Genomic DNA, 27,945 nt, shown 5'->3' with positions numbered 1-27,945 from the left:
GCTGATATGTGCAAGATGTTAAATATTTTTAGCCCTTTTTGGGATATTTTTTCCTGCTGCCTTTTGAGAAGGATATGATGTACATTTGCATGCGATTAACCTCTAGGGGGCCAATGAGGCTCCAGGAAACCGCCTTTCTGCAGACTAGATGCTTTAGACTAACTGAAGTCCACATGACTTTAAACTCAGCTTTGATTCTGCACACAATTTTTTCCCTTTTCTGACCTATTTATACTAATTTTTAATACAAATGTACACGTGTTTTGTTGCAAGGTGAGCTGTGCAAGACAGACTGAAACATAACTTAGCTGTGCCAGTGTTGCCAAATGTTTATTATATCAGACATGCACACAAAGAAGTGCACTTTAACAAACGACATTTAAAAATATCTTCAAAGCTGTGTTAGTTCTGCTCATTGTCATCTCTGTTTAGATTGTAAGTGGTACAATTTACTGTTCAGAAAGACTCCTGTAAAGACTTAACTATCAAGCCAAGGCTGCACATTGGCGGCCAGTAGAGTGTGGGTTTTCCCTTTAGACTGTTGAATAATCACCAGATATACTTGACGTATTGTTGTAGAAATATTATCAGTGCACTGTAGTTAATAAACTGTCAGAAAATGCTGGGCACTTTTGCAGATGAAATGTCTGACCCCATTGAAGACAAGTATTTATGTAGGTATAGTGACAATTATTAAGACCTGTCTTATACTGTTTTTACTTTTGAGTCTAGTAAAATCATCAATGTAACCATCATAAAATGTTCCCATGATCGTCATGAATCAGACCTTTCTGGATGTCATTGATGAGATTAAAAGCATTTCTTATGTGGCAGCAGTCTCAGATAGAATCAAAACATAAAGTGATCTTCAGGATCGCCTCTAGTTTCAACTTTCAATTCAGCTGTTTTAACAAATTTCAATGATATTTGTCATAATTTTATTTTTCTGTCTATTTGAACTGTTAACGGAATTGGGGTTTAGCTAAAGCCAACCGAACAGTGAGGTATGTGAGGCCTGTCATTAACTATCTTTTTATACCCATTTGTTTAATAAGCTAATGCATGTTTTTACCTCTGTATATTCAAGGAAAGAGGAAAAAAAACAAATGGTTACAGCAACTGTCCATGTTCTGAAACATCAAATAATGACTGCCGGCAGAAACAAGTATAGAATTTTATTAAAAATATCAAATTCTTGCTCATTTGATCTTTTTTATCAATTAAAAATAGAAAAACTTGCATCTCTTAAAGTCGGCTGGTGCTACAAAAACCTTCATTTCTGTTGTGCTGATTTGAAATAAGGAGAAGTGCATTGCTGCTGATCTGAAGATCCAGAACAGGATTGGTAACTCCTGGTAACTCAGGTGATTGCTGTAAACTATTTTGCCTTACATTTAAGTTATTCCTCCTTTATTATCATGTTTTTCACCTAAATATACACATCAAAAACATTCTCGTGATGAATAATCGTTTACAAGCTTTAAAAAAATATATATATTTTGGTTGAACGATTTATTTTTTTTCTCTAAAGCTTATATGTGCAGTTATTTAGAAACAGGCCAGACACGGTAAAATAAACACTTTGTTCTGGCTGCATCCAGTGTCATTTCAGATGGCTTTTATAGCATTATGCATTTTGGAAGAACTATGTAATGCATTGGTATCATATCTCTAACCCACAAAAAAAATAAAATTGTTCTGAAAAACTGCTCAATTTGTGACAGATTTTTTTTGTAGAGATAAATTACATGTATCTTATCTAAGAAAGTATAATTTTTTTACCCTAATATACTGTGTGAAAATGTATATTAGGAAAAATACCCAGTATGTCATCCCATATGTGATATGTCATCCCCTCAGTTAAGAGTTTACATAAAAACAAACAAACCAAAAAAAATGTCAGTCTGGGGTCAAGAGGTCACTTCTGTTGATTCAATGAATATTCATCACCAGGAAAGGAGGAAACTTGACATGAAAGGTTGTGGGAAATGATTCCATGAAAACTTATATGTGACTGTACTGAAATAGAAGCTTAATCTTTCTTTCTTTTTTTATTTGCTCCATTCTATTCTATTTTTCACCACCAGATGACACTGTGGTTCAGATTTTTCTGCTTAAATTGGAATGTCTTCACTGATGACCTCTGGAATTCCCTTTTTGAAATAGTTTTAGTTTTATTTGATAATTAAATGTAACTACTATTTTTGTGTGCTCGCTGTTCTTACCTTTTGTGCAGATGGGGTTTCACTTGTTTATTTTTTTTTCTACCTCCAATGTTTTTAAAAGGAAATTATTGCAATATTTAAAGATCTTTAATAAGGCTGCATTTCTAAAGGGTAAATTGTTATTGTAGACGGAGGAGATGGTCTTAGATGCACTTTAGGTACTATTATTAGTATTATTAATAACACAAAGCCGCCTGATCATGAAGCTATTGATCTTTGAGACACCTTTTCAAGGCTACAGAGAACTGAGGTGTGTTTTTTTATGTAACAGTCTGTAGACTTCACATCAACAAGGAATAAAGTCAGGGTTGCACACCAATTTAAATCACCAATGGACCAAATATAAATATGGTTGGACTGTCTAAAGAAGTAGGATCACTTTTATTAGTTATTGAATGGAAATCAGCAGGTAAAACATGTCTGATATAACTAAATAAAATTAGTTTGAGGATAGTTTTGAAAGTGCAAGACTGCAATCATGAGGATAAACCCTAACTAAAGTGAATTTGATGTCGGCTGCCTGTAATGCATGGTTGAAATGTTACACATATAGTATGCAAAATATTACAGGTCCTTGTAAGCAAGATATACTGTGAGCAACTGTGTGTTGTTTCAAAACTACGGAAATTTGAAAGTCCGACCTTTCATTAACCTCTTACTCAGTGCTCACTGGGGTAGGCTGTAGTTTTACGAGGGGTGTGTTAAGCAGATGGACAAAGGGAGTGTCATAAAGATAAATCTAAGTAAAAGGATGGGCAAACAAAAAATTGCACTGGAAATAAAGAAAACGAGGTTTCATCCCATGCCATTAATCTTTCCGACGGTAAGTGAACGCATCACCACTTCCTCTGTGTGTAAGCCGCGCCTGCTTTCTCTCGGTGGGACTGGAGGCTCGCCGACCGACCCGCGTCAGCCTATCAGCGGAAAAGGAAAACAAAAACATGTGAAAGAAAGGAGTGTTATAAAAGGGGGCACTCGAAAAGCTCTAAATTATCAGGGGGGAAACTTTTTCATTCGTGTGAAGCGCTCGTCAGGGAGCAAATGGACCGCGTTGGAGGAGCGTGGAAGCAACGGTAGACTGCACCGTCCGTCTGTCCGTCCCGTCCGTCAGTCCGCGCGGGTGGAGGGCTGCTTATTGTGTCCGTCAGCCATAGGTTGAAGAGGATTCACCGGGTGAGTCTTTACACCACACGCTTATTCAGAACCAGGGCTAACAAGTCTGTGAGGCGAAAATGAATTAAGCTAATCTTTAAGACTTGCATAGAACGTGTACCTTCTAAAAATTAGTTTGAAATGTGGTTGAAAGCTTCAGTTTAGCCTCCAAAAACAATAACTTATGTCATTTGAACGCGTCTTGTTATTCAGCTTTTTACTCTTGTGCTGGTTAGTAAGAGTATTGAGCGCGAGGATTTTTAAGTTGACGTTAAACACATGAGTTACCACCTCTGGAAACCTCCATGTGCTACACAGGGGTTCACACAGGCATTTTAACACTGATACATTTTTTTCGTCTGCTCCTGATTCACAATGATTTGAAACCAGAAATACTCAGATTTCTCTATCAAGAATTCTCAGGTTCTTGATAGTGAATCCAGTTTCTGAGATACACCAGAAGCCCTCTTTCAGGGATCTGTGGAAAAACACTGTGTCCAATTGGAGGTCAGTTAACCAGAGCTGAGGTCTTATTTGTTTTGTGGCCTGCACAAATGCCAGAGACTTCAGCCTCTGCTTGTGTCTCTTTGTTTGGATTTCTAGAGATTTTTTTTTGTTCTTGGCTAAAATAATGACTAATTGGAATACCATGACAATGCCCGATCTGTGAGTGTCTGACTTCATGGGTTGGCAAGAGAAGTGGTTCTCAAGTTTTTGTTATCCAACAATGCAACGTCTGTTTAAAGAAAAAAATAGAGAAAAGGAGAGTCAAGTACCTCCTTAAAGGCAAGCTTTATTTATTGCACCGGAGGTAATTCAGAGAGTGCTTCAGAGACAAAAGCGTTGGCAGCATCAGGACCACAATAAAACAAAACAAACACAAGATTGACAGCAAGAAAATGGTAAATAGAAAAAGTTAATTAGAGTTTTCACAACTTAAGCAGTGCGCAAAGCATATTATGAATAGAGTTTTTTGTTACATTTTAAGAAATTTTTCAAGAGATAAACATATTTACAAATTACTAGCATGTCTTTATTACTTTTAAGTGAATATAAACCACTGGGGATAAAAATAAATAGTTAAACTGAGAGGAAAATGCTTATAATACAACTTTTCTTTTTACTTGTTTTACATTTGATCTTTTAAGTGTTATTTGATTTTTTGTAAAATATACATCCTATAAAAGTACAAGGGAATAACCTTCAACTCTTTTCAATGGTTTCCTCAATGATAAATTACATTTTCTCTGCATCTGCTTCACTTGCACTGTTGTAATTATGCCTTAATTTTGATTTAATACACGAAAATTAACATATATTTTTTACAGTAAGACATTTGTATTCATTTTATTTAACATAATACATTTATAACAACACAAAGCATCTTTTGCTGAGGAAATGAAAGGGAGCAGTATGAAGAAAATTATTTCTTCATTTATTCATTAATGAATAAAATACCAAATGCGTTGCATATTGACTTTGTGTGATACCTGTTCATTTTTGTGTTAGAAAAAAGTTTGTTTCAATTTGCACACTCAGTGATCAGCACTGGAAGCATGAAAACATGTTTAGAACCAGCTGGTTGAAGCAGTGCAGCTATCAGGCTCAGACATGCTGGGCATGAAGAAATTTCCTAAATGATCCTAAGTTTGTTTCCAGATTTCCAAATGCCCCCCTTCTTCCCAGCAACACAAATATGCGTCTCTGATGCATCGATCAAACATCTCCACTTCTTTGCTAAAGTCACTGTAGGACAATGCGTACGCAGAGAAAGCGTACACCAGCAGACAGTGTTGCAGAGTATTTGTTTTAAAAAAAAAAGTGCAATTGAAGCCTTTTTTTTCTGCAGTGTCATTTCCTTGCACACTGCTTTCCTGGTGTCCAGCCTCACCTTGGTTTTACAGACCTGCTCCGGTGTCAGCCACATTTATGATATACAATTCTACACATAAAATAGTCTTAAGTTATAGGAAACCCAATTTCTATCCCTTTGTGCTGTTTTTCGACATTTCTGCAGTCAAGTGAACGCAGACGGGAGGTAGAGCCATCTCCTCCTTCCCTACTGTAATTGGTGCCATGTGTTTGGCTGTGTTTAGGTCTGAGGAATGTTATTCACAACCTCCACTTCTGTTGTTGACAAGAGGAGCTAGTGTCACCTTGTTCAAATACAGATAGCTGTTAATAACTTATGTATGAATAGGCTTTTTATTATTTGCTAATTGTCTTACCCAAAATTTAATTTTTGTCCAGTCTCCACTGCTTTTCCTCTCTGCCTTAACTTGTTGAGCTTGTCTTTTGTTGTGTCACCTCTTATTATTCATCCATTCTGTTTTAAAAATACCCACAAAGGGAAAAAAATATAAATATCTGAATAACCATCAGAAACTTGAAAAGTTGCATAATCTGCAATAATGCCAGTGTGAATGCTTTTTTGCTGAATGTGGTCACTGAAGTTGCTGTTTGTTGAAGATGCTAAAGAAATTTATTTTAATTACTGAAGGGATTTGCTGAAAATGCTAAAACTATTTGCAAATTACTAAAGTTGCCAACGGTCTTAGAGTTGCAGAAAGTGCACAAAGAATTTAAAGAATTTCTTGAAAAATTCAAAAGAAAAAAAAATAAAGAAATAAAAATGCGTAAAAGGTATGGACTCTTAATTAGCACAAAACTTTAGTAGATGCCAACTCATACTGCTAAAATGTTAGCTTATCTCCAAAAATGCCTAAGAATCCTCGGTTGGTGCCAAATAACCAAAAACACTAACATGTTGCTAAAATATTAGCTTAACCCAGAATTACCCCAAAACACCTCAATAGATGCCAACTTAGCCAAAAAAGCTAACACACTGCTAAAATGATAGCTTAATTCAGAATTAGTGTAAAATATATATTTTGTCAAAATTATACAGGTTAGAAATAAGCGCAAGATAACATTGGGCCATTAATAACAATAAAAATAAAATGATCTGGAGGGCCGGAAATATTTATCCAATGGGCCTTGACTTTGACACGTATTCTAGCTTATCTCAGAATTAGCCTTAAAAACCTCGGTGTATGCCAACTTAGCCAAAAAAGTCAGCACGTTGATAAGATACTAGCTTAACTCAGAATTATCCCAAAAAAACCTCAGTAGACGCCAAGTTATCTAAAAAAGCTAGCACATTGCTAACATACTAGCATATTACAATTGGCCCAAAAAACTGCAGTAGATGCCAAATTAGCCAAAAATGCAAGCAAGTTGCTAAAATATTAGCTTAACTCAAAATTAGCTCTAAAAACCTTTTTAACCAATTATAGTTTTTTGAAAAAAAACAAACAGAAACTAAACGATAATATAAAGCACATTGGACTTATTTGTTTAAATCTCTTCACCCCAGTGGCGGGCCGTGCATTTCACACCTAGGCCTTCAGTAGTGCTCCATCTGAATCAATCCAATCCTCATTAACTATTTTATGGCAGTAAAACTTCTACTGCAGGTACAACTGCCACACACACACCAAAAGCATAAAAAATAACCTGATAAAATTTCAATATTATGTAGGGAGATAGCAAAATTTTACTCACCAAAAATCCAGATTATTTAAACACAAAATCCATCCTTTCTATCCTCAAGATTTCAATAACTCTGTCGTGCAGAATCCGTGCGTTTCGCAGATAGAAAGTGTTCCGTGGCTGTGATAAGCTGGAAAAGCCTCTTGTGGTCCAGGAGGGAGACAAACATCAGTTTTTGTGATCGATCAACGTCTGTGTCTGGAAAATAATATTTGCGCGAGGATATTGCGCTGCACGCGCCCGCGGTGCGTTCAGGAGCCTCGTAGATTTCAGCTTCACTCCCGCTCAATGGAGTCACGGAACTCCTTTACCCGTGCCAGACAAAACTGTGCCACAACTTTACCCAGACATTCATTTTCCACCAAAAATCAGACGATGAGACGCTTTCCACTGGTAACATCTTCAAACCTGACACGCCGCTCCTCGGCACCTGTGTCCGTCACATAACGCAGAACCAGAGCGAGCTGCGAACTATCCAATCAAAGCGCGTGAAAATCCTGACGTTTCCGTGGGCCTTCTAGCTGGCCTAGCACGTGGTCTCCTCCAGATCTGATTGGTTGAAGCAACAGTTTGGTGGACAATTATTTTATGCTACAGGGCCCGCAGAACTGATTGTGAAGGCCTCCGGGCAGATTTCTTTGACCCTAGCAACAAATGGTGCTGCAATGTGATTGGTTAATGCTTAAATAGGAAAATACACGTCTGGAAGCAGCGCAACCAGGGAGACAGCAATGAAAGGACGAAGACAGAGCCTTTGGAATTATAGAATACGTATTCACGGAAATAAATAATTAATATCAGTCTGTGATTCAGATATTTTTAGGCCAGCAGAGAAGGCCTTGCAGGCCCTGACGGCCCGCCACTGCTTCACCCCCTGTCTTGTATGCCTTTTAGAAGTGAATTTGTGTCAAACTGTCTCCTCAGGTGAGCAGATCCATATACCATGCCTACAGGTGATGGCACCAGCCGCTTTCCCGTCTTTTTGGGCTCCTCTAACCACCCAAGATGTCCGGGTTACGTTCCCGGCCGGGTGGCTCCCGTCCGATCGCCTCCGCCTGCCAAAGCCCCGCCACCTCCACCGCTCAAACCTCACAGCCTGTCACTGGAACAACAGCCTACTTCCAGTTTCTCAGCGGAGAACCAGCGGAGGGAGCGGGTTCAAAAGCTCCAGCGGAGAAAGAACACACTGATCTGCTGCGGGGTGTCACTGGGCGCTTTCTTCCTCACGCTCATACTTGTCTTCTGTCTCAAGAGTAGAAATGTGTTGGATGGTTGGTATTAATGATTATATATGTATATACATATGTGCAATTTATACATGTTAGCTATTTCTGTGTATTCTGTCTACAGGGAACTGCCCGGACCACGACCTGTCCCTCAGTAGCTGGAATCCAGGCCACCAACCAGATACGGATGTCGTTATCCGAAGGGGATATTTGCTGAGGCTGGAATCTTCTGCGACCATGCGTTCACTTATCATTCAGTCAGGAGGTAATTGTTGAATGAAAATAGACTGTCACTGTGAAGAGCAGCGGGTTTACTGGTAGACCTTTTCAACTGGGGAGAACACCAGTTCTCCAGTAATTGGGTCAAGCTGTTTTGTTTTCTTCATATGTGTTCTTTACTGGATACCCTATTAATTGATAATCAAGCTTGCGATATAAATGTTATGGATATACATACTAAATTTAACTTTCTGTTTTAACGCTATTTTTTTTTCAGGTAGGGTAGTTTTCGCCGACAGTGCTGATGGCTCCACAGCCATCACCGTGAGAACACACTACATCCTCATTGAAGAAGGTGGATCTTTTCATATTGGCTCTCCTAAATGTCGCTACCGTTCTCGAGCCACCATCGCCCTCATGGGCCGCTCAGATGACACTAACGTCCCGGAGGTCCCCGGATTCGGTCGCAAGTTTATCGGCGTAATGGGCGGTGGAACCATAGAGCTACACGGCATTGAGAGAATTGCTTGGTCTTTGCTAACTCGGACCGTTCCGGCGTCCGGGTTGGCTGCAGGGGATTATTCCTTCCAGAAGAACTTCCACAGGGGCATCAATCTGCGCGTGGTGGACCAGGATACAGCTGCTGTTGTGTTTTCAGAACGCTATGACACCCATGAGCTGCGGAATGACAGTAGACGGCTCACCCAGCTCCTCCGTTCTTTGCCTGCTGGTCGTATCGTTGCGGTGGCTGTTGGAGACTCGGCTGCCAAAAGCTTCTTAGATGAAACCAAGAAAGCCTTTGTGGAGGTTCTCGGCAGCAGATTTGCTCATAATCTCAAGTACAGGTAAGCCTACGTTTTCAAGACACGTTAGAAAAATAACAATTCTCCTGGTGCTAGTAAAGAACATTTAATACTTTTTTATTTATAGATGTCTCAGTACATGACTGTATAATCCCATTGTTCTAACTTGTCCTTGGATAAAGATGCCCTCTTTTGTATCTCTTTATTTGCTGTTTTCTTTGAATCTTTGCGAGTCACTCTTTTTCCTGTTTCTTGTGTCTCACTGCCATATCGCTGTCCACCAGAAAAGGAAGGACGTACAGGATAATGAGGCCATGCCCAGAGTTTCCAGTATTTGTGCAAAAACTGGCAATGCTACAGCATTGATGTTCCCTCAAAGGCATTTGCTTTTTCTTTTTTATCCAGAGACCAAACCCGAAGTCAGAGGGTCCCTGCTTCTTTTCACACATTCATTTCCGCTGAGTGCTGATATGACTCGTTCTTTTCATTTATCCAACTGTTTTTTAAGACAAAGTTGTGTTTGCTGACTATTTATTTTTGTTTATATGTTAAATTTTAAACCTAAAGAAAACAAGATCCACTAAGAAGTGGATCCATTTGGATGATTTAAAGGGAGAAAATTTGATTACAAGACGTAAATGTCTAATCTAGATTATACACAAACTAAGAAATTACTAAATGCATTTTTAAAGACTTTAGATTATACAAATGTTAAAAAACAAACAAGACGTGAAACGCCTAAAAGCTGTTCAGCTGCCCCACAGGGCATTGTTTTGGGTCATACACCCCTCTCAAATGCTCATGGAATTCACCATCCACACCCTTAACCCTTTGTAGGGCAATCATTGAAATTAAAAAAAAAACAACTTAAGAGTGTTATTGTGGGCCACAACTATAGTTTTTTTTTCTGTTTTCACAATTAAAAAAACATATTTTGTTGAAAATCAAAATGAACAAATTGATTATTTGGTTCCTTGCCCTACCCTACGGAGGTGAAAAAAAATCCACTAATTGTATATATAAAATATACAACAAAATCACCTACAAAGTAAAAGGAACATGTCTGTTTCAAATTAAAACATCCCTTTTAGAACATAAGTGTTAATCTACACTTCTTTTTAAATAAATTGCACAACAATAAGTACATGATGAAAATGTGTAACATATGTAACTCAAATTTATTTATTGTATAACTGTACAACATTCATAATATAATTTTTATAATGCAGCGTGATGCAACTTCATAAACTTGTAACATATAGAACAAATATCAATGATAGAATGGCTCATTCATTTATTCTGCAAAGAAGTTAAATGGATGCAAGACTTGTGAATCTGCTACAAAATAAAGGGTCCTATGTTAAAATGTAACTTGACATATTAAGATGAATTTTATTGGAAAAGCTTTTGATTTCAGTAAAAATGACCTCCCAATGCAGCAAATTCAACAAATGACCATTTTCAGTTCTTTAAAATGTTGTGGAACTTTGTTGTGTGTAATTATGTGGAACAGTGCATTTTTAAGGTTTTTATTTTTGAAAAAAATGCTGTTATGTTTAGGAGGTTTGTTCACTAACATGTTTTATATACTCTAATGGTTAGTGACTTGAAAATGAAGATTAGTGACATTAACATTAAGTATTTAGAATAATCCTAGAAAAATATTATTTTAATAATTGTGTATGCACTGTAAGCACATAAGACATCGCTAAGCACAGCTATTCAACTATAAAATGTTTGAGTTTCATCAACTTTGCTTGATTAGTTTAATTGAAATGTACAGTGAGCTTGGAGACATTTTTGAACATTTTTGACTCCAGTGGGGGTGATATGGTTTTCAACCTCAGAGACAGAAGTGTAGCCATTTATAAAGTGTGGGGAAATGATCAAATATCATCACTTGCCATTCTGAAATTATTTCAGCCTATCCTTTATTTAACCATTGCTTTTTAAAAATCAATTCTCTCATCATCTCTTCCCTTTTTAATGGACTAACTGCATCTGGGTCTTTTTTATCCACTATAGGAGCTCTATTGAAATGAGTGCAGTGTCTAAAATGAAATGTTGACAGTTTGTTGAAATTTTCAGCTCTACTGTCCTTTTCAATGTTTAAACAAAGAGGAGTTTTTAAAATGTACAGTTTACCTTCTTCTTCTTTTTTTCACCGTTATTTCTTCTGTCATTGCAGGGAAGCGTGGGCTTTGGTCTCTGTAGTTGGGGATAATTCATCATGCTCAGAAGATGTGAGGGAACATGAAAACCTTAACACTGGAGGCAGAGCAGTGGCAAGACGCAACTTCACCACTCCTGATGGAGTTGGCTTCTCCGTCACTGCTTACAGCGAGTGGAAAACTGGTGAGGAGAGGTGTTTTATGTTCAAAACTAGATAGATGTATTGTGGTCATTGATACCGCATGCAAGCTTAGTACTGTTTTTAAGATACATTTTTTTTGTGAAAATGTTTACAATTTTAATGAGTTGTGTCATTAAAACAAGAAAAATAAAATATTTTTAGTCATGTTTGGTGTCAGAATTGTGAACGGTGAATTATCTAGTTGCTTAAATCAAAATTAATGTAAAATGTACCTAAATATCTATTTTAAAACAACTGTTTTACTGTTTTTTTGCAATTTTTTACTAAAACGTGTAGAAATGTGCAGTTGTCACTTCTTTGTTGTGTTTAAATTGGTATTTTTTTAATGTTTTATCAATAAAATAAATTAAAAAATAAAGTAATTCTGAAAATGAGCGAAAAAAAAACGTTTATTTGGTGATTTCATCGTAGTGATGGAGAGGCTTTTATGTCGTCCTTATGCTCTCCTGAATCCACCAGGTTACCCCATCATGGGCTTCCAGGTGGATGCTGAGGATCAGGTGGTGCTAAACTTGCAGGATGAGGTGAAGCAGACCTGGCAACCAGGTGATACGATCGTAATTGCTAGCACAGACTACTCCATGCACCAGGCTGAAGAGTTCACCCTGTTGCCCTGCCCCCATTGTGCCAAGACACAAGTAAAAATAAAAGGTGAGATAATCAATCAAGTATTTACATTTTCATTTTACGACCCATGTGCTTCTCAAATACAAATGACTTGAGAGACAAAATGAGGAATAAATGTATAGTAGTAGAGAATGTGACCTGATAATAGGAGATGGAACCCGACTGAATCTAATAATTAGTCCTACTTCCTATTCCATCCTATTTAAAGTGTTTACCTCAGATTTTTTTGTGTTTTTTTTTGTATTTGTGTCAGTTTAATATACACTATCTGTAGTTTGTGTGACTTTTCAAGTGAAGTTTCTGGATATACTTTTTTCTTGTATTTTAAAAATCAGCCTTTTCAAGGAAGTTAAATGCTTTTTCTTTTACATATGTCCCTGAAAATCTGAGGTTTTTCCATTTTTTTTTAATTTCACAGTCTGACCTTTTGGTAGAGCTGATGATAAAAAAAGAAAGATTTTTCAAGTTGGAAAATCTGAAATCACTCAGATCAAGTGTCAAGGAAAGTCACAAGTCTCTGGTTGAATGACTTGCATGTCAGCCAAAGTCTAAATCCCAAATCAACTTGTCATCTTTGTATTGACAGGAAATGTAATGACCCAAAAAAAAAATCTACAGTTTCCCCATAGCTGCTGTCATAGAATAACAAAAACCCTCCCCTGCTCCTGCAGTCTAGAAAACTTGTCGACATTTCATTTTTTAAAAATAAAATAGTTCTAGGTTAGGTTCCGTTTTTGTATTTATATGCTGATTTTCTTTTTTTCCTTGTCTGTAAAATTGATTTGATAAGGTTTAAAAAGTCAATAGGAAAGAGGTAAAAGATCCACAGTTTTTCATTATAGTCATTAAGTGTGATCATCAGATTTCATGCTATTATTTTTGGCTCAGGAACGTCATTTCCTTTGCAGATGTTGCAATGATGTAATATAATTGGAGGAAACTAAGGGAATTAGGGTTTTAAAATGCACAAAAGTTCAAGAGATTTTATTTACAAACTTCCGATAATATGGTTTGACAGAATCTTTCCTTCCTGTGAACTTCTCAACTGAAAGCATTTTCTGTTTATGACAAATTTCCTGATTTCAACAGTGTGTTGTGAGCAAACCTCAGAGAGAACAGTTTTTTTGTGCATTGAAAACATGAAAAAATTAGTCAAAGCAGTGGAATCTGCCGAGCATTATTTTTGGCATCTGCACCGTTTGTTCAAAGGGAGTTTCCAACTTAAAGGAGTGTTATTCATGAATGATAATGAATGTCTGTTAAAGCTTCAATTGTGTTTGATCCTCTCTGTTTTTGCATGTCTACTTTTCTATTTATTGTTCTTTAGATATTTTGGATTTTGCAAACCAAACAGTCTTTCTTTGGAAAGTCTTTCTGTCTTTTTAACCAGTGCTCTTCTCGTCTGTGTTCAATAGGGAAGCCTCAATACACCCATGTTGGGGAGATCATCGATGGAGTGGACATGCGGGCTGAAGTCGCTCTGCTGTCCAGAAATGTTCTCATCTATGGAGAAATGGAAGACTCGTGCTATGGACATTTGTGCCAGTACTATAATTATGACACCTTTGGGGGTCACATCAAGGTAAGACTGTGGATGAGGGGTGTTCTATTCAAAACACATTTTAAACTTCTGGATTTTTTTTCTTAACCTAGTTGTTTTTTTTGACAGTTCTGATCTTTTGAAGGTTGGATTTCACCTTTTTCTGCCTTTTCCAGTCAAAAATATACATTTAAACCAAATTAGCAAAACCAAATGCCACTTTTTGAACCAATATATATATATTTTTAATTCTTAATAAAACACATATAATTATATGTAATATATTATGACACATATAATTATTTCATGGCCAGTGTGGGCCAAAAGAGACAAATTTAAATAAATAAATAAACCATTAAATTATTAAATAAATCTTTCCATAATAATGATTCATGAAATATTATGAAATAATTATATGTCATGAAATATTTAAATGTGTTTTTTTAAAGTATACTTCAATGCCACACACATTTATTTATTGTTTTCAACTTTTATTTATTTAATGCCAATTTTAAATAATTAATGACACATTTATTCAATAATTTAAAGGTGTATATATGTATTTCAAATTGTCCCATTTCGTTCTCCATAATTAGGTTAATCCCAAAGACTTTTAATGTCTCTAACACTTGAAGTCTCACTCCGCTTATCCTTTTATTTTATTCTAAAATGTTCCCAGTGGTCTTTTAATAATGATTATACCGTTTTTAGACATAATTATAAACCTGTGTAATTTTCTCAGACATAGATTCTGCAGAGAGACAGGAGTTGATCAGAAGTTTGACTCTGAGTTGTGGGTGGGACTGTTGGTGCAGAGTAAGCCCACCCCCACTTCCCATCATCCATCTGTTTACACACTCTCCTGCTGACTTACATCCCCTCACACATTAGTGATGCAATAAAAGTGGTGAGCAATATCTGATCTATCCAGCCAAACAGTTTTGAGCCTGATGTCAGGATGAGGAAAATGAAGACCTACATTAATCTATTTGTCTCAAAGCAAATGCATCACAATAAAGCGGAGCATAAACAAATGCCACAAATATATTAAAAACACCTAAAACAAAATTTTCTGTAGGTTAGGTTAGTATTTTTAATCAGACACTGACAATATCTAAATTAAATCAAGTTAAACATATCGATTTAAACTTTAGCTTAGTAGTTTTGAACTGGGTTGGAAAAAAGATATTTAGATGTTGCATATAAATAAGTGGAGAGTATTTCTGTTTAAAAGCAACACATGAACTTGAAACATTAAATACTGAAATCTGAAATACTGAAAGTGAAAACCAATCTGTGCTGTAGCTTTTATACATTGCCGAAGCTTTTAGTCCTGAAAATGTGTTTTTGTTTCTTTTATTTTTTGAATTTTTACTGGTGTATAACATGATCAGACTTCATAAAAATGTCAAGAGGTAAAAAAAAAGAAAAAAGACAACAGTCTATTGGACTTGGTCAATCTTTTATTAGAGATGACTTTTCACCTCTTTTCTGCGACACCTTTTGAATTCTGAAATAGAAAATTGAATTTTGTAAGTCACAAAGAAGCAGTTGGGCAACTCTTCCTAACAGGAACCAGACTCTGGAACATTTCATTATTTGAATTGTATGCTTTCTAACATAAAAAATATACTGTACACTTAGAGATTTTGAGAACCTGTTTCATTAACAGAGATATAATTTAAACACCAACTAGTAAGACATTTACACAAAATCATATAAATCTGAACCTTTAAGTTGATCTATATTTCAACTAGATGTTTTTGTGACTTTGTCTGTATGTATCTGTGTAAAAAGTAGTACAATTAAAATGATGCAGATTATATTTCTTTTGTGGTGTAATATACTTAATTATTTTTGTTTGTTTTCCCTTTTTCCCATTATTCTTTGCTCTCAGGTGTTGCATAACTTCTCGTCAGTGCATTTGTCACATGTGGAGTTGAAGAACATGGGTCAGCAAAGGGAAAAAGGCCGCTACCCCGTCCACTTTCACATGTGTGGGGATGTCGACCAGAGGGGAGGATACTTGGAGCCCACATATGTGGACGGACTGTCCATACATCACTCCTTCTCCCGATGTCTGACAATCCACGCTACCAACGGGCTCCTGGTTAGTTATAGCTATAACATGGAAATGTGTAAAACATTGCTCATCTTGTTACAGCATATTACTATAAACTATAATAAGAGCTTTGGTATGCTTAGAGATGCCAAACCTCTCATAAGACAACAATGCTCCCCACCCCCAGACACACACTCAGCTAGACTCCTGAGGATGAAAACTGACTCGAGGTCATACAAACAGCAGTGTGTGAGGCAATCGCTTTGACTAAAGACACATACTGACTGAATAATATTTATGAAAGAAATCTAAATCTGCACACATTCCACACAGTGATCTATATGTCTGAAAGGCTCAAGAGCATACTCTTAAATTATTTTTTGTCAGGTATTTTATAAATGAATCAAACTCCTTAAGTCAGCTTAAGTGTCATTTTGACTTGAGAAACAACTAAAATTAGACAGAAGCGAATATTACTATGAGTTGGTGGGTGCGTGTTATCATTATAGCACAATAGGTGCAGATACACTTTTTCTAATGAGGATCACGTGATGGTAGAACTCCTAAATCACCAGATTATTCAGTTTTCTCTAATATAGGAGGGAGAGGATGGGAAGACATTTTCACAATGGTAGTTTTTAAAATAATATAATTATTGCTGTATGCTATATTTATTTAGAAGGATTTATAGACTGCTCTTAATGTCAGATGGTTTTAAACATCACTCTGTCTGTATTTACCTCACTATTAAAGCTCTGTATACGCTCTTATTGAAGCTTATTTGCTCCCCTTTGACCTAGGTGAAGAACACTGTTGGTTACGACACGTTGGGCCATTGTTTTTTCATGGAGGATGGGATTGAACAGCGAAACACTCTGTTTCACAACCTTGGCCTGTTGACTCGACCTGGAACTCTTCTGCCAACTGATCGCAATGAGACTGTTTGTGTCAGCATGAGGGACAATGTTTACAAGGGCTACACTCCCTCTCCAAGTACAGAGTGCAAGTAAGAGCCTCTCCATTACTGTTTGCATATTTGAAAGTTTAGGTTTTCTAATAAGGGTCTGGAGAGTCGGTAGATGACTTCTCTTAACTTGTAAAACCTCTTAACTGTAGGATTTTCTTCTGTTCTCAGTTATGTAGGCAGGCAGCTTTCTAAACTTCATTTGCAGATTTTTTTTAGGTTTATTTAAGGAGTAGAACTCAAGACTGCATCTTGATTTCCTTTTTTTCCCATCATTTTTCCCAAGTTTGTTACATGGTTTTGGAAAGTGAGGGTTTGAAAGGATGCTTTTGCTTTCAGTCTAAACACCTCTTTCCTTCCAGTTTGTTGACAGAACACACCTGATCCAGGTATTTAGCAGGTAGGGGCAACTGGAAAAGTGTAGAACTGTGCTCCTTAGGGACTCGAGTTGGCGAATGGCGAATTTAGAAAAACCCCTAAATAATGTGGAAACTGCCAAAAGTTCACAGATTCTGATGGGGTGTATTCCTCAGTACCCAGGTTGATAAACTGAGCAAAGTGTTCTTTTTTTTTTAATGTTTCTACAAAGCTTTTATTATAAAGTTTGCATGGGAGCCCAGTAAATGGGTGCAGACATTACGTAAAAGATAAACTAATGATTCACATCCTCTTAGGAGAAATGCTGATAGAGAGATCAGCTGAACAGAGGTAACTGTGTCCTCTGTTGGACAGTTTTATGTCACAAGCAAAAGAAATGTCTCTTCATGGAAGCAGGAAGGTCTATCTTTGCTTTTTTTGTGAGTGTTGTTGGTTTTGGCAAAGCTTTCTTTTTTTCCTTCCTTCCAGGGATGATCCTGGAAGGGAGGATTACTGGGAGAACCCATACCAAAATCACGAGTTTCTTTGATGTTAACCCTCCTCCTTATGAGGCCCAGAGTCTGTGATTTTCTGTTCATGTGTGTGTTATTATTTCTTTGTCTGTGTGTGTGGTGGCGGTGTTTTGCAGGGCAGTCTCAACATTCTGGATTGCCAACCCCAACAACAACCTCATCAGCAATGCAGCTGCCGGCTCTCAGGTAGTGACGTAAATAAAAAAAAAAAAGTATTTTTCTTACAAGTTAATAAATACAGAAAATGTCGTTCTAAGTTTAAAGTGGCTTTACGGCAGAAAATGAAAGAATTTTGTAGACTTTACAAAGTGATCCATCAATAAAAATGGACTTAACAAGCTTTAGTGTTTGACGTAGAGACACTTAAGTTTACATATTAAAAATCCTAAAGGGATAATGTGTATTTTAGCAATGGCAAATGGAGCTCCGAGGGGGTTTTTGTTATTCTTAAGTAGGGGATATTTTCAGTCGAGCTTAATATTCAATAAAAAGTGCAGTGAGGCCTAAACGTGAAGTAATACATGAAGGTAACACCTGAAGTTTTATTCTTGCATTAAACATTTCTCTATTTCTCTGCTTATCCTTCTCTTTCCAGGATGCTGGCATATTTTTTGTGTTCCACAGTTCATCTACAGGAGAGTCTCATGGGCTCGTACCAGAAACCAGAGCAGAGCTTACCCCTCTTGGAATTTTTTACAACAACCGCGTGCACTCCAACTTTAAGGTTAGTCTTACCTTTCAGTGTAGCACTGTTTTTCTTTGTGTCATGGCCAAATGCAGTAGTTATAATCTGTGAGTTTACTTTTTTCTTGCGTGGACATGCATGCGCATGCATAAACGCATGTGAGTGAGCTCCACAATGGAGCTCTGTTGTGCAGTGACAGGTACAGGGCAGGTGAACTGTAAGCTCTTTGTTCTGGGTGACCACAGCAGCCCTCCATAAAGGAAAGAACCCTAAGGTTAAAGACCAGACTTTGCTTATTCAAATTGTAAGGCCAGATTTGAGTTTGCTTAAGAAGAGCACACAAATCTCACACTTCTCTTTTTTTTATTATTTTTACTACGGCTCACATTTAAATGTATACATTTAGAAAAAAAATATCCAAATTAGAAATTCTTCTTACATTCTGTCCTGTAAAATCATTTTTATCGTAAGTCTTGCCGCATGGTGCATCAACTTATGTTCTTTACTAACATCAAACATTAAAAAGTCCTGTTTATTTCAGTTTTAGTATTTAAAAATGGTATTAAGGAAAGTATTTTGGTGTTGTCTTTGTAGGCAGGACTATTCATTGATAAAGGCGTGAAGACTACCAATGCAAGCGCTGCTGATCCACGGGAATACCTCTGCCTGGAGAACAGTGCCAGGTTTGTATGTGTGAGCTGACATTTATATAAATAGTGTTATCAGTGTTATTAAAAGTTTCTGTGACTGTAAACCATGTCACATTTTTGTGCGTTGTATACTTAACATGTAGACTATAACAGAGTTTTGTGTAGTTTAATGTTGTGGTTTGTTCTCACATGCATCATGTTGTAAATACGAAGGTATTTGCGGTTTACTAATGTTTGTTAAATGCCACTGGTAATAAATGTATCTGGTTATAGTCAGTGAAAGCTCCACATTGTCTATCCACGGGGATACAACCATTGACAGGGATAGACAGATGGATTTATGCCGTGTTCCTGGATTTTTGTGGAAATTGGTTAGGTCTGTGTTGACAGAGAAAATAAGGCTTCACTGATAGTTTCCACTGAGAAGCCAACACCGCCTTCAACTGGATGGAAAAAATTTGGTGTCCGCTGAGAGTGCCGGGTGCACACACATACTCTGTGTTTAGTGTAGGAGTTTGTACCTAAAAGAGGACAGAATTGAAATGTTAAACCGCTCTGTTATACAACAGGAATGTTGTGAATGTAATAAATTCTACTGAAGGTGTTTTTGAGCGAATGATGAGGATATGTAATTGTCATGTGATATAAAACAGGAATAGTTGAATTTGTTGTGCAGAGGAACTCCTAAGAGCACAAGTTTGAGGTGAAAAAAGAACAAAACAAGATAAGCATTGTGAATTAATATTTGGATTGAAAGAAAATTCTTCCACTTTTCCTCTAGATTCCGACCTCATCTGAATGCCGACGCTAATCAACCCCGGGTGGCGGCCGTCATTGACACTCTGATCTCTTTCAAAAACAATGACTTGGGCGCCTGGATAAGAGGAGGAGACATCATCATCCAGAACTCGGGGTGAGACGGTTTGGATTCTGTTACACTGAGCTAGAAGACGGACTTGTTTTCCAAGTCAACCGAAGCTTACAGGTTCAGATTTAAAGACCTACTCAATGAAAATTGTGTTTTTAACATGTGTTTGTGGCAAATTTCTGATGATGGAGGACATATAAAAGAAAAATAAGCTTAAAATAGAATTTTTGAGTATTTCTTTATTCAAATAGTTGTGAATGAGGAGCAGACAAAAAATGCTCATTGGTTAAAAAAAAAAAAAGAAGTTTCTACTGTCTGTAAAGCTTGTTTTTCTAATTCATATCGTTTTATTTTACATTCTATAGGTAGTATTTAAACAGCAATTAACAAATGATATATAATAATATAATTTAAAATTGATCAGGTTTATTTTATACTCGGTGGTTTCACTGTTTAGCTAGTAAATCAGGTTGTTGATAATGCACTTTTTTCTTTTACATCATCAGTTATTTTTATATTTACAGCTTTGCAGACAATGGAGTTGGACTGTCTTTTGCCAGGTGAATACTCCGATTCATCAAGGTTTTGTGTTTCTTTAAAGATTTCTGTATTTCACATGTTTAAATCATGGAACAGAAGTTTAAAATACTAAACAAGAGCAGTCAAACATGTTGGAATGGATTCTGTTTCGTCATCTACCAGTGATGGCAGCTACCCCAAAGACGAAGGTTCCAGCCAGGAGGTGAAACAGTCCCTGTTTGTGGGGGAAAGTCGCAACAGAGGAAACAACGGGGGGCAGAATAAATACTGGGGACCAGGAGGGGTTGATGGGAAATTTAGGACCCTGCCCAGAAACAGGTATGTTATAATAAAATATTTCAAGAGACAAACTGAGGAACTACATTCATTTGGTTTATGGGATAATATGTTAAGAGTTCAAGAGAAACAGAGGTGAGTAAGCCATTATCAGACTGAGGAATGATACTGCTGCTTCAACTGAAGAAAAACTTTTTAGGGGAAATTCTGTTTATGTCACTTCCTTCCCTTTTTAATTTTAAAAAGTAAAAAAAGCTGCAAGAACATGACTTCTAGCTTCTTGGTAATGAAAAATCTGTTTTTAGTGGCAGCCTGAGCTTCGTCATGTTTACTGACTTGCTCGCCTTTGTTTCTCTGCTCTTCTCATAGTTACTGCGGTTTCTCTTAGATAAGAGCAAATTCTGGCTTTTTATCCAGTTCTCATTATTTCAGATTTTGACCTTCAGACAGTTCTCTATAACTCTTTTTTTTTGTCTTTAAAAAGTGACATACCAGGGATTTGATGCTGTCTTTAGGAAACCTTTTCACTTTAAAAGATAGCTTATGCATTTTTTTAAATTATTTTAAAGATACTGTAACACAAGGCAAGTGAATCAGTAATATTATCTTTTTGTGGTTTGTGATTCTGTCTATTTTAGGCCTGTTTTGTTACTGTACCAACCTCAGTCTGGCATTTTGCTCTGTCAGCTCCTCTGGTGTCTCAGTGGTTTCAGAGTCATTTGTTTAACTCTTAATTTTTCCTTTCCACAAATAATATTTTTACTAGACCAAACAAATGAAAAAAGTAAAAAAAATAAATAAATAACAAGATTTATGTGCATTTAAATAGTTTTTTTTTTTTTTAAAAAAAGCTTTGAGTTCCACATTCAATACAAATTCATAATTTTCACTTGCTGCACTAAAAAAAAGTTTTCTGAAACTTATATGTAAACAAGTGAAATAATAACATTCTCTTGTTGGTTTCAATAATCTCATCACAAACTGTTTGACACATCTCCATACCTCAGGACGTTTCCAATCAGAGGTTTCCAGATTTATGACGGCCCGCTGAGGGTAGTTCAGAGTACATTTCGTGGATTTGTGCAAACACCAGAGCGTTTTACCAGCGCTGTGGGTTTCAACTTGAAGAACAACTGGCAGCTGACTCCAAGAAACAACCTGTCCCAGCTCAGCTTCAACCCGGATGTGAGTAACCATTTGAGTTCAAATCTTTGTGTTGAAACCAGCAAATGTTAAGCAATTAAAAAAGAAAGGTTTTGATTTTTTTTTTCAAGCAGTTAACAGTGGGAATAGTTTACAAAAATAGTGATGAACAGAATTTTACATTTACTGAAAAAAATATTTTTGTTATTATTATTATATTTATTTTTATTATTATTCTGATTCACAGAAAATGGAGAAGACACAAGTAGAAGACAAAGAAGAAACAAACATAAAACAAATGCATTCATATTCACACAGATTAAAACTACATAGAGATCTATTACACTTATTTAAAAGCATAAGAACATATCATCTTTAACTGCAAACCTTTAAGATAAAAATATTGCTTAACTAATAGTCTCTACAAGTAATGCTTTAGAGTGTATGCTAATTTGGAGGTGCGCACATGTCTCATGCAGACATGAAAACAAATATAAATCAGTTAATGCTTTTTTTTAATATTTGTTTTTTATTTTCAGAAATACATTTTTATTGCTTCCTCCGGACTTAAGAATAATTTCAACTCCATCAAATGGTTTTTACCTAAAAATCGAATCTGTACGCTCTTGTTGAAAATTAATTCAATTTTCCAAAGTATGTATTCAAAAACAAATGTAAAAAATGTAACCCTGTCAAAGCATTATTTTTTAAATATAAAATTAAATGTGGATTTCTGTCTTCTTTTAAAAGCATTATTATATGCATTTAAGATAAAAAAGTATATCATGCTAAAATATGTACATGCAGTACCTGTCAATCTGAGCTGTTTGTTTTTCCAGCTCTAGTTCATATTTTTTTATGCAATTCTTGCCTTTTATAATTTTGAATCAGTGGCGCTCCCTTGTGGAGGCACAGTAAAGTGCTCTTGTATTTTTATTTTTTCTCTAAATCTTCAGTGCATTTAATGTTCCTCAACTCAGCATTAGTACATTTATCGATACCCTCTGGAGTTCCAACTAAACCTCCCAACATTTACACATTAACTTATTTCACCAAGTTGTTCAACAATGTAATGTTACCCTCTCAATCTGTATAAGTAATGTCAGTTTTCATTTAACATATATTAGATAATTTTTTTTAGTTAGGGAAATATTTCTTTTACCCTTCAGAATAAAAGTGCTGAGGTTTCTCTACCTGGTTCCTCCTGTTCATATGAAACATTTGCTGTGGAACAGACTATATATTGACTAAAATATAAAATTAGGATTTTTGTTGGAGTTGCAGGGGGGTCTTGAATTAACTTTTTTATGGCAAAGCTACTGTGAGAAATTGTACTTTAAACATAAAAATTCTGCGCAGCTGAACTGAAAAGTGCATTTAAGCTGACAAACTAAATTGTTGTCCAGTAATCAAATCATAATGTGTGTAATGACTAACCCCTTACAAATGATGTCATCAGGTGAATCTTCAGGCATTTTTCGGTCGCCCAGGACAGTGGTTTGAAGGGAATGACCTAGACGGGGACAAGAACTCCATTTTTCGTGATGTGGACGGGTCAGTTACGGGTTATCCAGACACTTACGCTGGTCGAGCAGACAATTACCTGATCCAGCATCCTGGTTGTGTGAAACTTCCCCAGTGGAATGGAGTGAGCTGCAGTGGCCGTTACTCTCAGGTTTGAGACACCAGAATCAATGCCGCCCTGCATTTATTTTTCTTCATCTTTAACCTCATACTTCCTTGTTTTTCTGAAGGTGTTTATTCAGACGCAGGGGGCTCCAAACCTCATGTTATCCATCCTTAGAGACGAGTACCCTGATGCTCCTCTGGTACTGAGGGGGACTAACAGCCAGGGGGCGCTGTCTCAGCAGTACCAGCCTGTCCTTATGATGAGTAAGAGCTATACTCTGCACTGGAATGGACCAGCACCCAGAGAAACCGTTCTTTCCCTCATTAACTTTGATAAGTGAGTATCTCAAATAAATAAATAAAAAAATTAAAAAAATGTCTTAACTGGAGTTTTAATTTTCCCCATTTTCTCCATCACTCAGAGAGGACTGGGTGTTGGTGGGACTCTGTTACCCATCAGACACCACTTTCCAGATCATGTCTGACATCTACAACAGGCAGTTGAATACATTCGAAGACATCATAGACTACGGCACCGTATACTCCCTTGCTCAGCTGGAGGCAAGGCAGATGGAAAGAAAGTATTTCTTTGACCGCTCTGTTGGGTGAGAACAGCCAAATTCAATCCCGTTTCTGTTTTCATTCAATACGACTGTTTAGCTTAGCTTTAAACACAAGTTGCATATCACACATTTATTTATATCAGTAAAACTTTCAACTCGTTTGATGGAAAATTTCCCTCTCCCTGTTTTCCCAGCTTGTTGTGGTTCTACCTTCAGGCACAGTATAACCGCGATGGTCACAGCTACTGTTCAACAAAAGGCTGTGAAAGGGTGAAAGTCACGGCCACCACGTCGTCCAAACAGACCTGTAATTGTACAGCTAAGGCCTACCCCAAGTACTCAAAGACTCCCTCTGCAGTGGTGCCTATGCCATCTCAAAACACTCAGCCATGCAAGGACTGCGGCGCTAAACAAGTTTGTGTTAAATCGCTCCAAGAATAACTATTAGTCTGCTTAAACCACCATTGTGAGTAACTATATGTATGTATTTTCTTCAGCTCGTGTTTTCCAGTGAGCCATGGACCTCCTACCTCAAGACTCAAGTGAAATCCCTCGGCATAAAACAGCTGCAGAACTCAAATAACATTTCATTTATCACTGTAAGCATGTGTTGCTGCAATATTATTTCCTAAAATAAACCTTTGAAGACAATTTTAATTTTTTTTGTGTCTTTTAACAAATAGGTAAATGACATCGCCCTGCCCTTTTCTAAGCCCGGGTTCTTCATTGTGTCAGTGGATGCCTGCTCTGGAAAAGTCACCAAAAAAAATTCATTTGCAAGGATGGATGCCAAGATGGAGCAGTTCCTGAAGACTGGAATACCAAACCGGTAGAAATGACTGTTTTTTAGTATTTGGCGTTTTACACAATGAGGAATTGATAGCAGATCTTTATGTTTGTCTGCAGGTCAATAGTTCTCATGGCAACACGAGGTCAGCCTGAAGGTTTAAGGAATTTATCCCCTCACCTTGTCTCCTTTGGTTTGGCCAAAGCTCCTGACCTGCTCAGCAAAGGTGAATGACTCATGAAGCACATGCTTTTTTTTTTTTTTAATCTATGTGCTAAATATTTTTCTAAAAAAAAAAAAACCTCTTACCATCAGAGAGTTTAGGGCTGTGGGGGTTCCGTGGTGATTCTCCAACCCCGCCATGGGTTTCGCTCCAAACCGGGGAGGGTGAGGATGTCCTGGAGCTGCAGGAGCGCTACATCCCCCTAAATTTGGAGGCTTACGGCTGTTCGCCCCCCACAGCTCACGCACGCAAAGACCTGGAGCTTCTCAGGAAAGCCACAGGACTCCAATAGCCAATGTGAACCGTACAACTTGCCTAATCAAAACAGTCTTGCACACAAACACAAAAGCCAGCTGATGAATGTGAACTGCTGAACCTTTATTTATTAACAGTGAGAAAGGTGATTGTCACTTTCACATGGAGCGAAAGTGTGTTTTTATGAGCGGGGTGAGTATTTTTGTGAATTTGTTTGTGTTGCCTTAGGGCTGTTTTAAGTCAATGCACTTTTTTTGTAGAGAACTTGCCTTCACAGCCAAAGTTTTCAGACTGATATACACAGTGTATTCGCTTTCAGACCAAAAAAAAGCCAAAGTAACCCAGAAGATTTTCACTATCAATGTCAATTGTGCAGTAAATGGTTACAGAATACATCTGATTCACTGCCAAAGTAGAAACAAAATGGATTAGATACACAGGGACCCAAGGTAATTATGAAAATAAATTGCATTGTACCTGAAAGATGGGTCTAATTAGAAATGAAAATGAAACGACCATCTGAGAATTAATCTGCGATGCTAAGCCAAAAAATGAACATTTGGCATCACAATTTAGAGTCGGTGTGTTAGCTGTGCTGCTGAATGATGGGTCAAACCAAATAGCATTCATATTTATAGATGCTTAGGACGAAAACAACCTATATGCAGTAAAATAAATCAAATTATCTTATTTTATTATGTGAAAAACTAAATGAATCCCTGCCATATGCAGTTGCAAGACAAAGTATGTGAACCCCTTGATCACGTTTATTTCTGCACAAATTGGGAGCAAGGTGTGTTCTGTTCTATGTCCAACAATAGAAAAACAAAGTCACATCTATTACCAGAAAAGCACATTTCCAGTTTTTTTTTTTTTTTACTGAGCATCGAGTGGAAATGTGTGAAAAAAGTATGTGCTCCTTTAACTTTAATGACTGGCTGACTCCATTTAGGAGGCAATAACCTCAATCAAACATTTTTCCTTTTTTTTCTGGATGAAACCGGCGCAACCGTCAGAAGTTCTGGATCATTCCTCTCAACAAAATTGTTTCAGTGGAACAACATCCCTTAAATGTCAAAAGTGAATCACTCCTTTAAGGTGCTTTAGTTTCTTCTTTTTAATTTATTTTTTGTTTTAGTGAAGCCATTCTGTTAATAATTTTCATCACTATTCATCTCCCATTTTTTGTTGGGTCATAGTTGGTAGAGATGTGGCTTCAAGTTTTCGTACAAAATATCCTGATAAACTTTGACATTCACTTTTCCCTCCATGATGGCAGTCTGTTTAGGCCCTCAGGCAGTAAATAAACCTCCACCCATGATGCTCCCTTCTCCATATTTCAAAGTTTGGATATGGTTTTGATGTTGGTGTGCTGTGTCTTTTTTCCCTTCCACATAGTGTTATTCCAACAAAACGGCACACAACCCAACTTTTGTTTCATCTGTCCATAAAAAACGTTGCCACTTCCTGCGGAAGATCAGGGTGCTCTTCTTCAGCGTTTAAAGATGCTACAATTGAATGGCAGAGACTTTCTGCTTGGTGTCTTTCCATGATTTTCTGACCTTTTCAGCTTCATACTAGAAATTTCTTGATCTTTAGTCTTGTGAGAGAGACATGGTTCACATCAGGCTTCTTGAGAGCAGCAACTCCAGATTGACATGTTTTCGTAGGGCAGGGTGACTTTAAGTAGCATGTTCAATCTCACTACATTGATCAGAGTCCAGATTGCTCATTCTTGCCTCTTGAATCAGCCATTTTCCAAGAGGTTCAAAACCTACCCCTTGCGCTGTCAATGTTAACATTTTATTTATAGAATGTTAAAACATATAAACAATGTGTTTTGTGTTTAAAATTTAAACAAACTTAAGCCAGAAATGTCCTAACTTATACAGAAATCTAAGTTGTTTCCAAGGGATTCACATACTTTCTCCTGCAAAAAGGTTCGTTTTTATATTTCTGCTTCTAAAATAAGTAAATCTTTAACTGGAAAGTATCCTCTGATCATCGCGCAGCTGTTCAACACTTAATGCACCTTTTTTTTGGATCCTTACATGGATTCACTGGATCTCATGTTCATATTTAGCTGTTCACTCTCACAGCTTCCTAGAAGCTGGTTACATGTGCTGTAAAAAAAAAAAAAAAAAAAATGGAACTGATGTTTTCTTTGTACTTTCTCAAACATTTGAATGTTTTTTTCCTGTTTGCCTTATTTATAATGTTTGTTTGCATCATCACAATACAGCATCTTCAGATGGAAATACCCGAGATTGTCTGTTTTAAGTGTGTAATTATAAACTGTGTAATACGAATGAGTAAAATGCAGTACCTGCTGGGATAGATACAGCTTTACGTCAAGTAAAATATGTTTGTAGAAATGAGCAGGGTTCCCCCACTGAGAGTTGATGCATTGAAAACTGTGTTAGTATTTGACTGAATGATGATGCAGAACGTTGGGAGTGTGATAACTTTGTGGCCTTTTAACCACTTTACTGTAAAAAAAGAACAAAAGCATAAAAAGTCAAATCTTTTTGTCTTTCGCCTTTCGTTAATTGACGCTTAGACCGATCTTAGGCTTTGTATTAGGTGACAGGTAGACAGTGTTACGTGCTTTTGTTCGGTATCGGTTAAGTAGCATTTGGTATGTTTCAGAATTACCAAATAAAAAAAGGTGTGCTTTGTGTTTAAATCTTTA

General features: G+C 36.8%; 2 protein-coding genes across 2 annotated transcripts in view; both read left to right on the top strand.

Annotated features, from left to right (window-relative positions):
* The window catches only part of abhd17b (abhydrolase domain containing 17B, depalmitoylase), a gene marked incomplete in the record, with an annotated part of 39,243 nt that extends 13,111 nt beyond the window's left edge, over positions 1 to 26,132 (top strand). Inside the window, 1 exon segment of the mRNA XM_036213601.1 lies at positions 26,117 to 26,132.
* Positions 2,882 to 27,945, top strand: cemip2 (cell migration inducing hyaluronidase 2). The gene is made up of 24 exons (XM_024275137.2): positions 2,882 to 3,398; positions 7,854 to 8,200; positions 8,280 to 8,420; positions 8,652 to 9,219; positions 11,366 to 11,532; positions 12,011 to 12,202; positions 13,594 to 13,760; positions 15,616 to 15,828; positions 16,581 to 16,786; positions 17,751 to 17,820; positions 18,230 to 18,358; positions 18,914 to 19,002; positions 19,751 to 19,882; positions 20,362 to 20,397; positions 20,540 to 20,695; positions 21,661 to 21,838; positions 23,256 to 23,471; positions 23,551 to 23,762; positions 23,848 to 24,030; positions 24,183 to 24,402; positions 24,486 to 24,587; positions 24,672 to 24,817; positions 24,895 to 25,001; positions 25,091 to 27,945. The coding sequence occupies exons 2-24, from the start codon at positions 7,873 to 7,875 to the stop codon at positions 25,288 to 25,290; spliced, it is 4,158 nt and encodes a 1,385-aa protein (XP_024130905.1). The 5' UTR covers positions 2,882 to 3,398; positions 7,854 to 7,872; the 3' UTR covers positions 25,291 to 27,945.

This window comes from Oryzias melastigma, linkage group LG9 (assembly GCF_002922805.2).
Source record: "Oryzias melastigma strain HK-1 linkage group LG9, ASM292280v2, whole genome shotgun sequence".
Taxonomy (NCBI): Eukaryota; Metazoa; Chordata; class Actinopteri; order Beloniformes; family Adrianichthyidae; genus Oryzias; species Oryzias melastigma.
This window is presented reverse-complemented; position numbering and strand designations above follow the sequence as displayed.

Coding starts and splice junctions, on each gene's coding strand:
- cemip2 (XM_024275137.2), top strand. CDS start 7,873: ATGCCTACAGGTGATGGCACCAGCCGCTTTCCCGTCTTTTTGGGCTCC. Junction 8,201..8,279: donor GAGTAGAAATGTGTTGGATG/GTTGGTATTAAT, acceptor TTCTGTCTACAG/GGAACTGCCCGGACCACGAC. Junction 18,359..18,913: donor GCGTGCACTCCAACTTTAAG/GTTAGTCTTACC, acceptor TTGTCTTTGTAG/GCAGGACTATTCATTGATAA.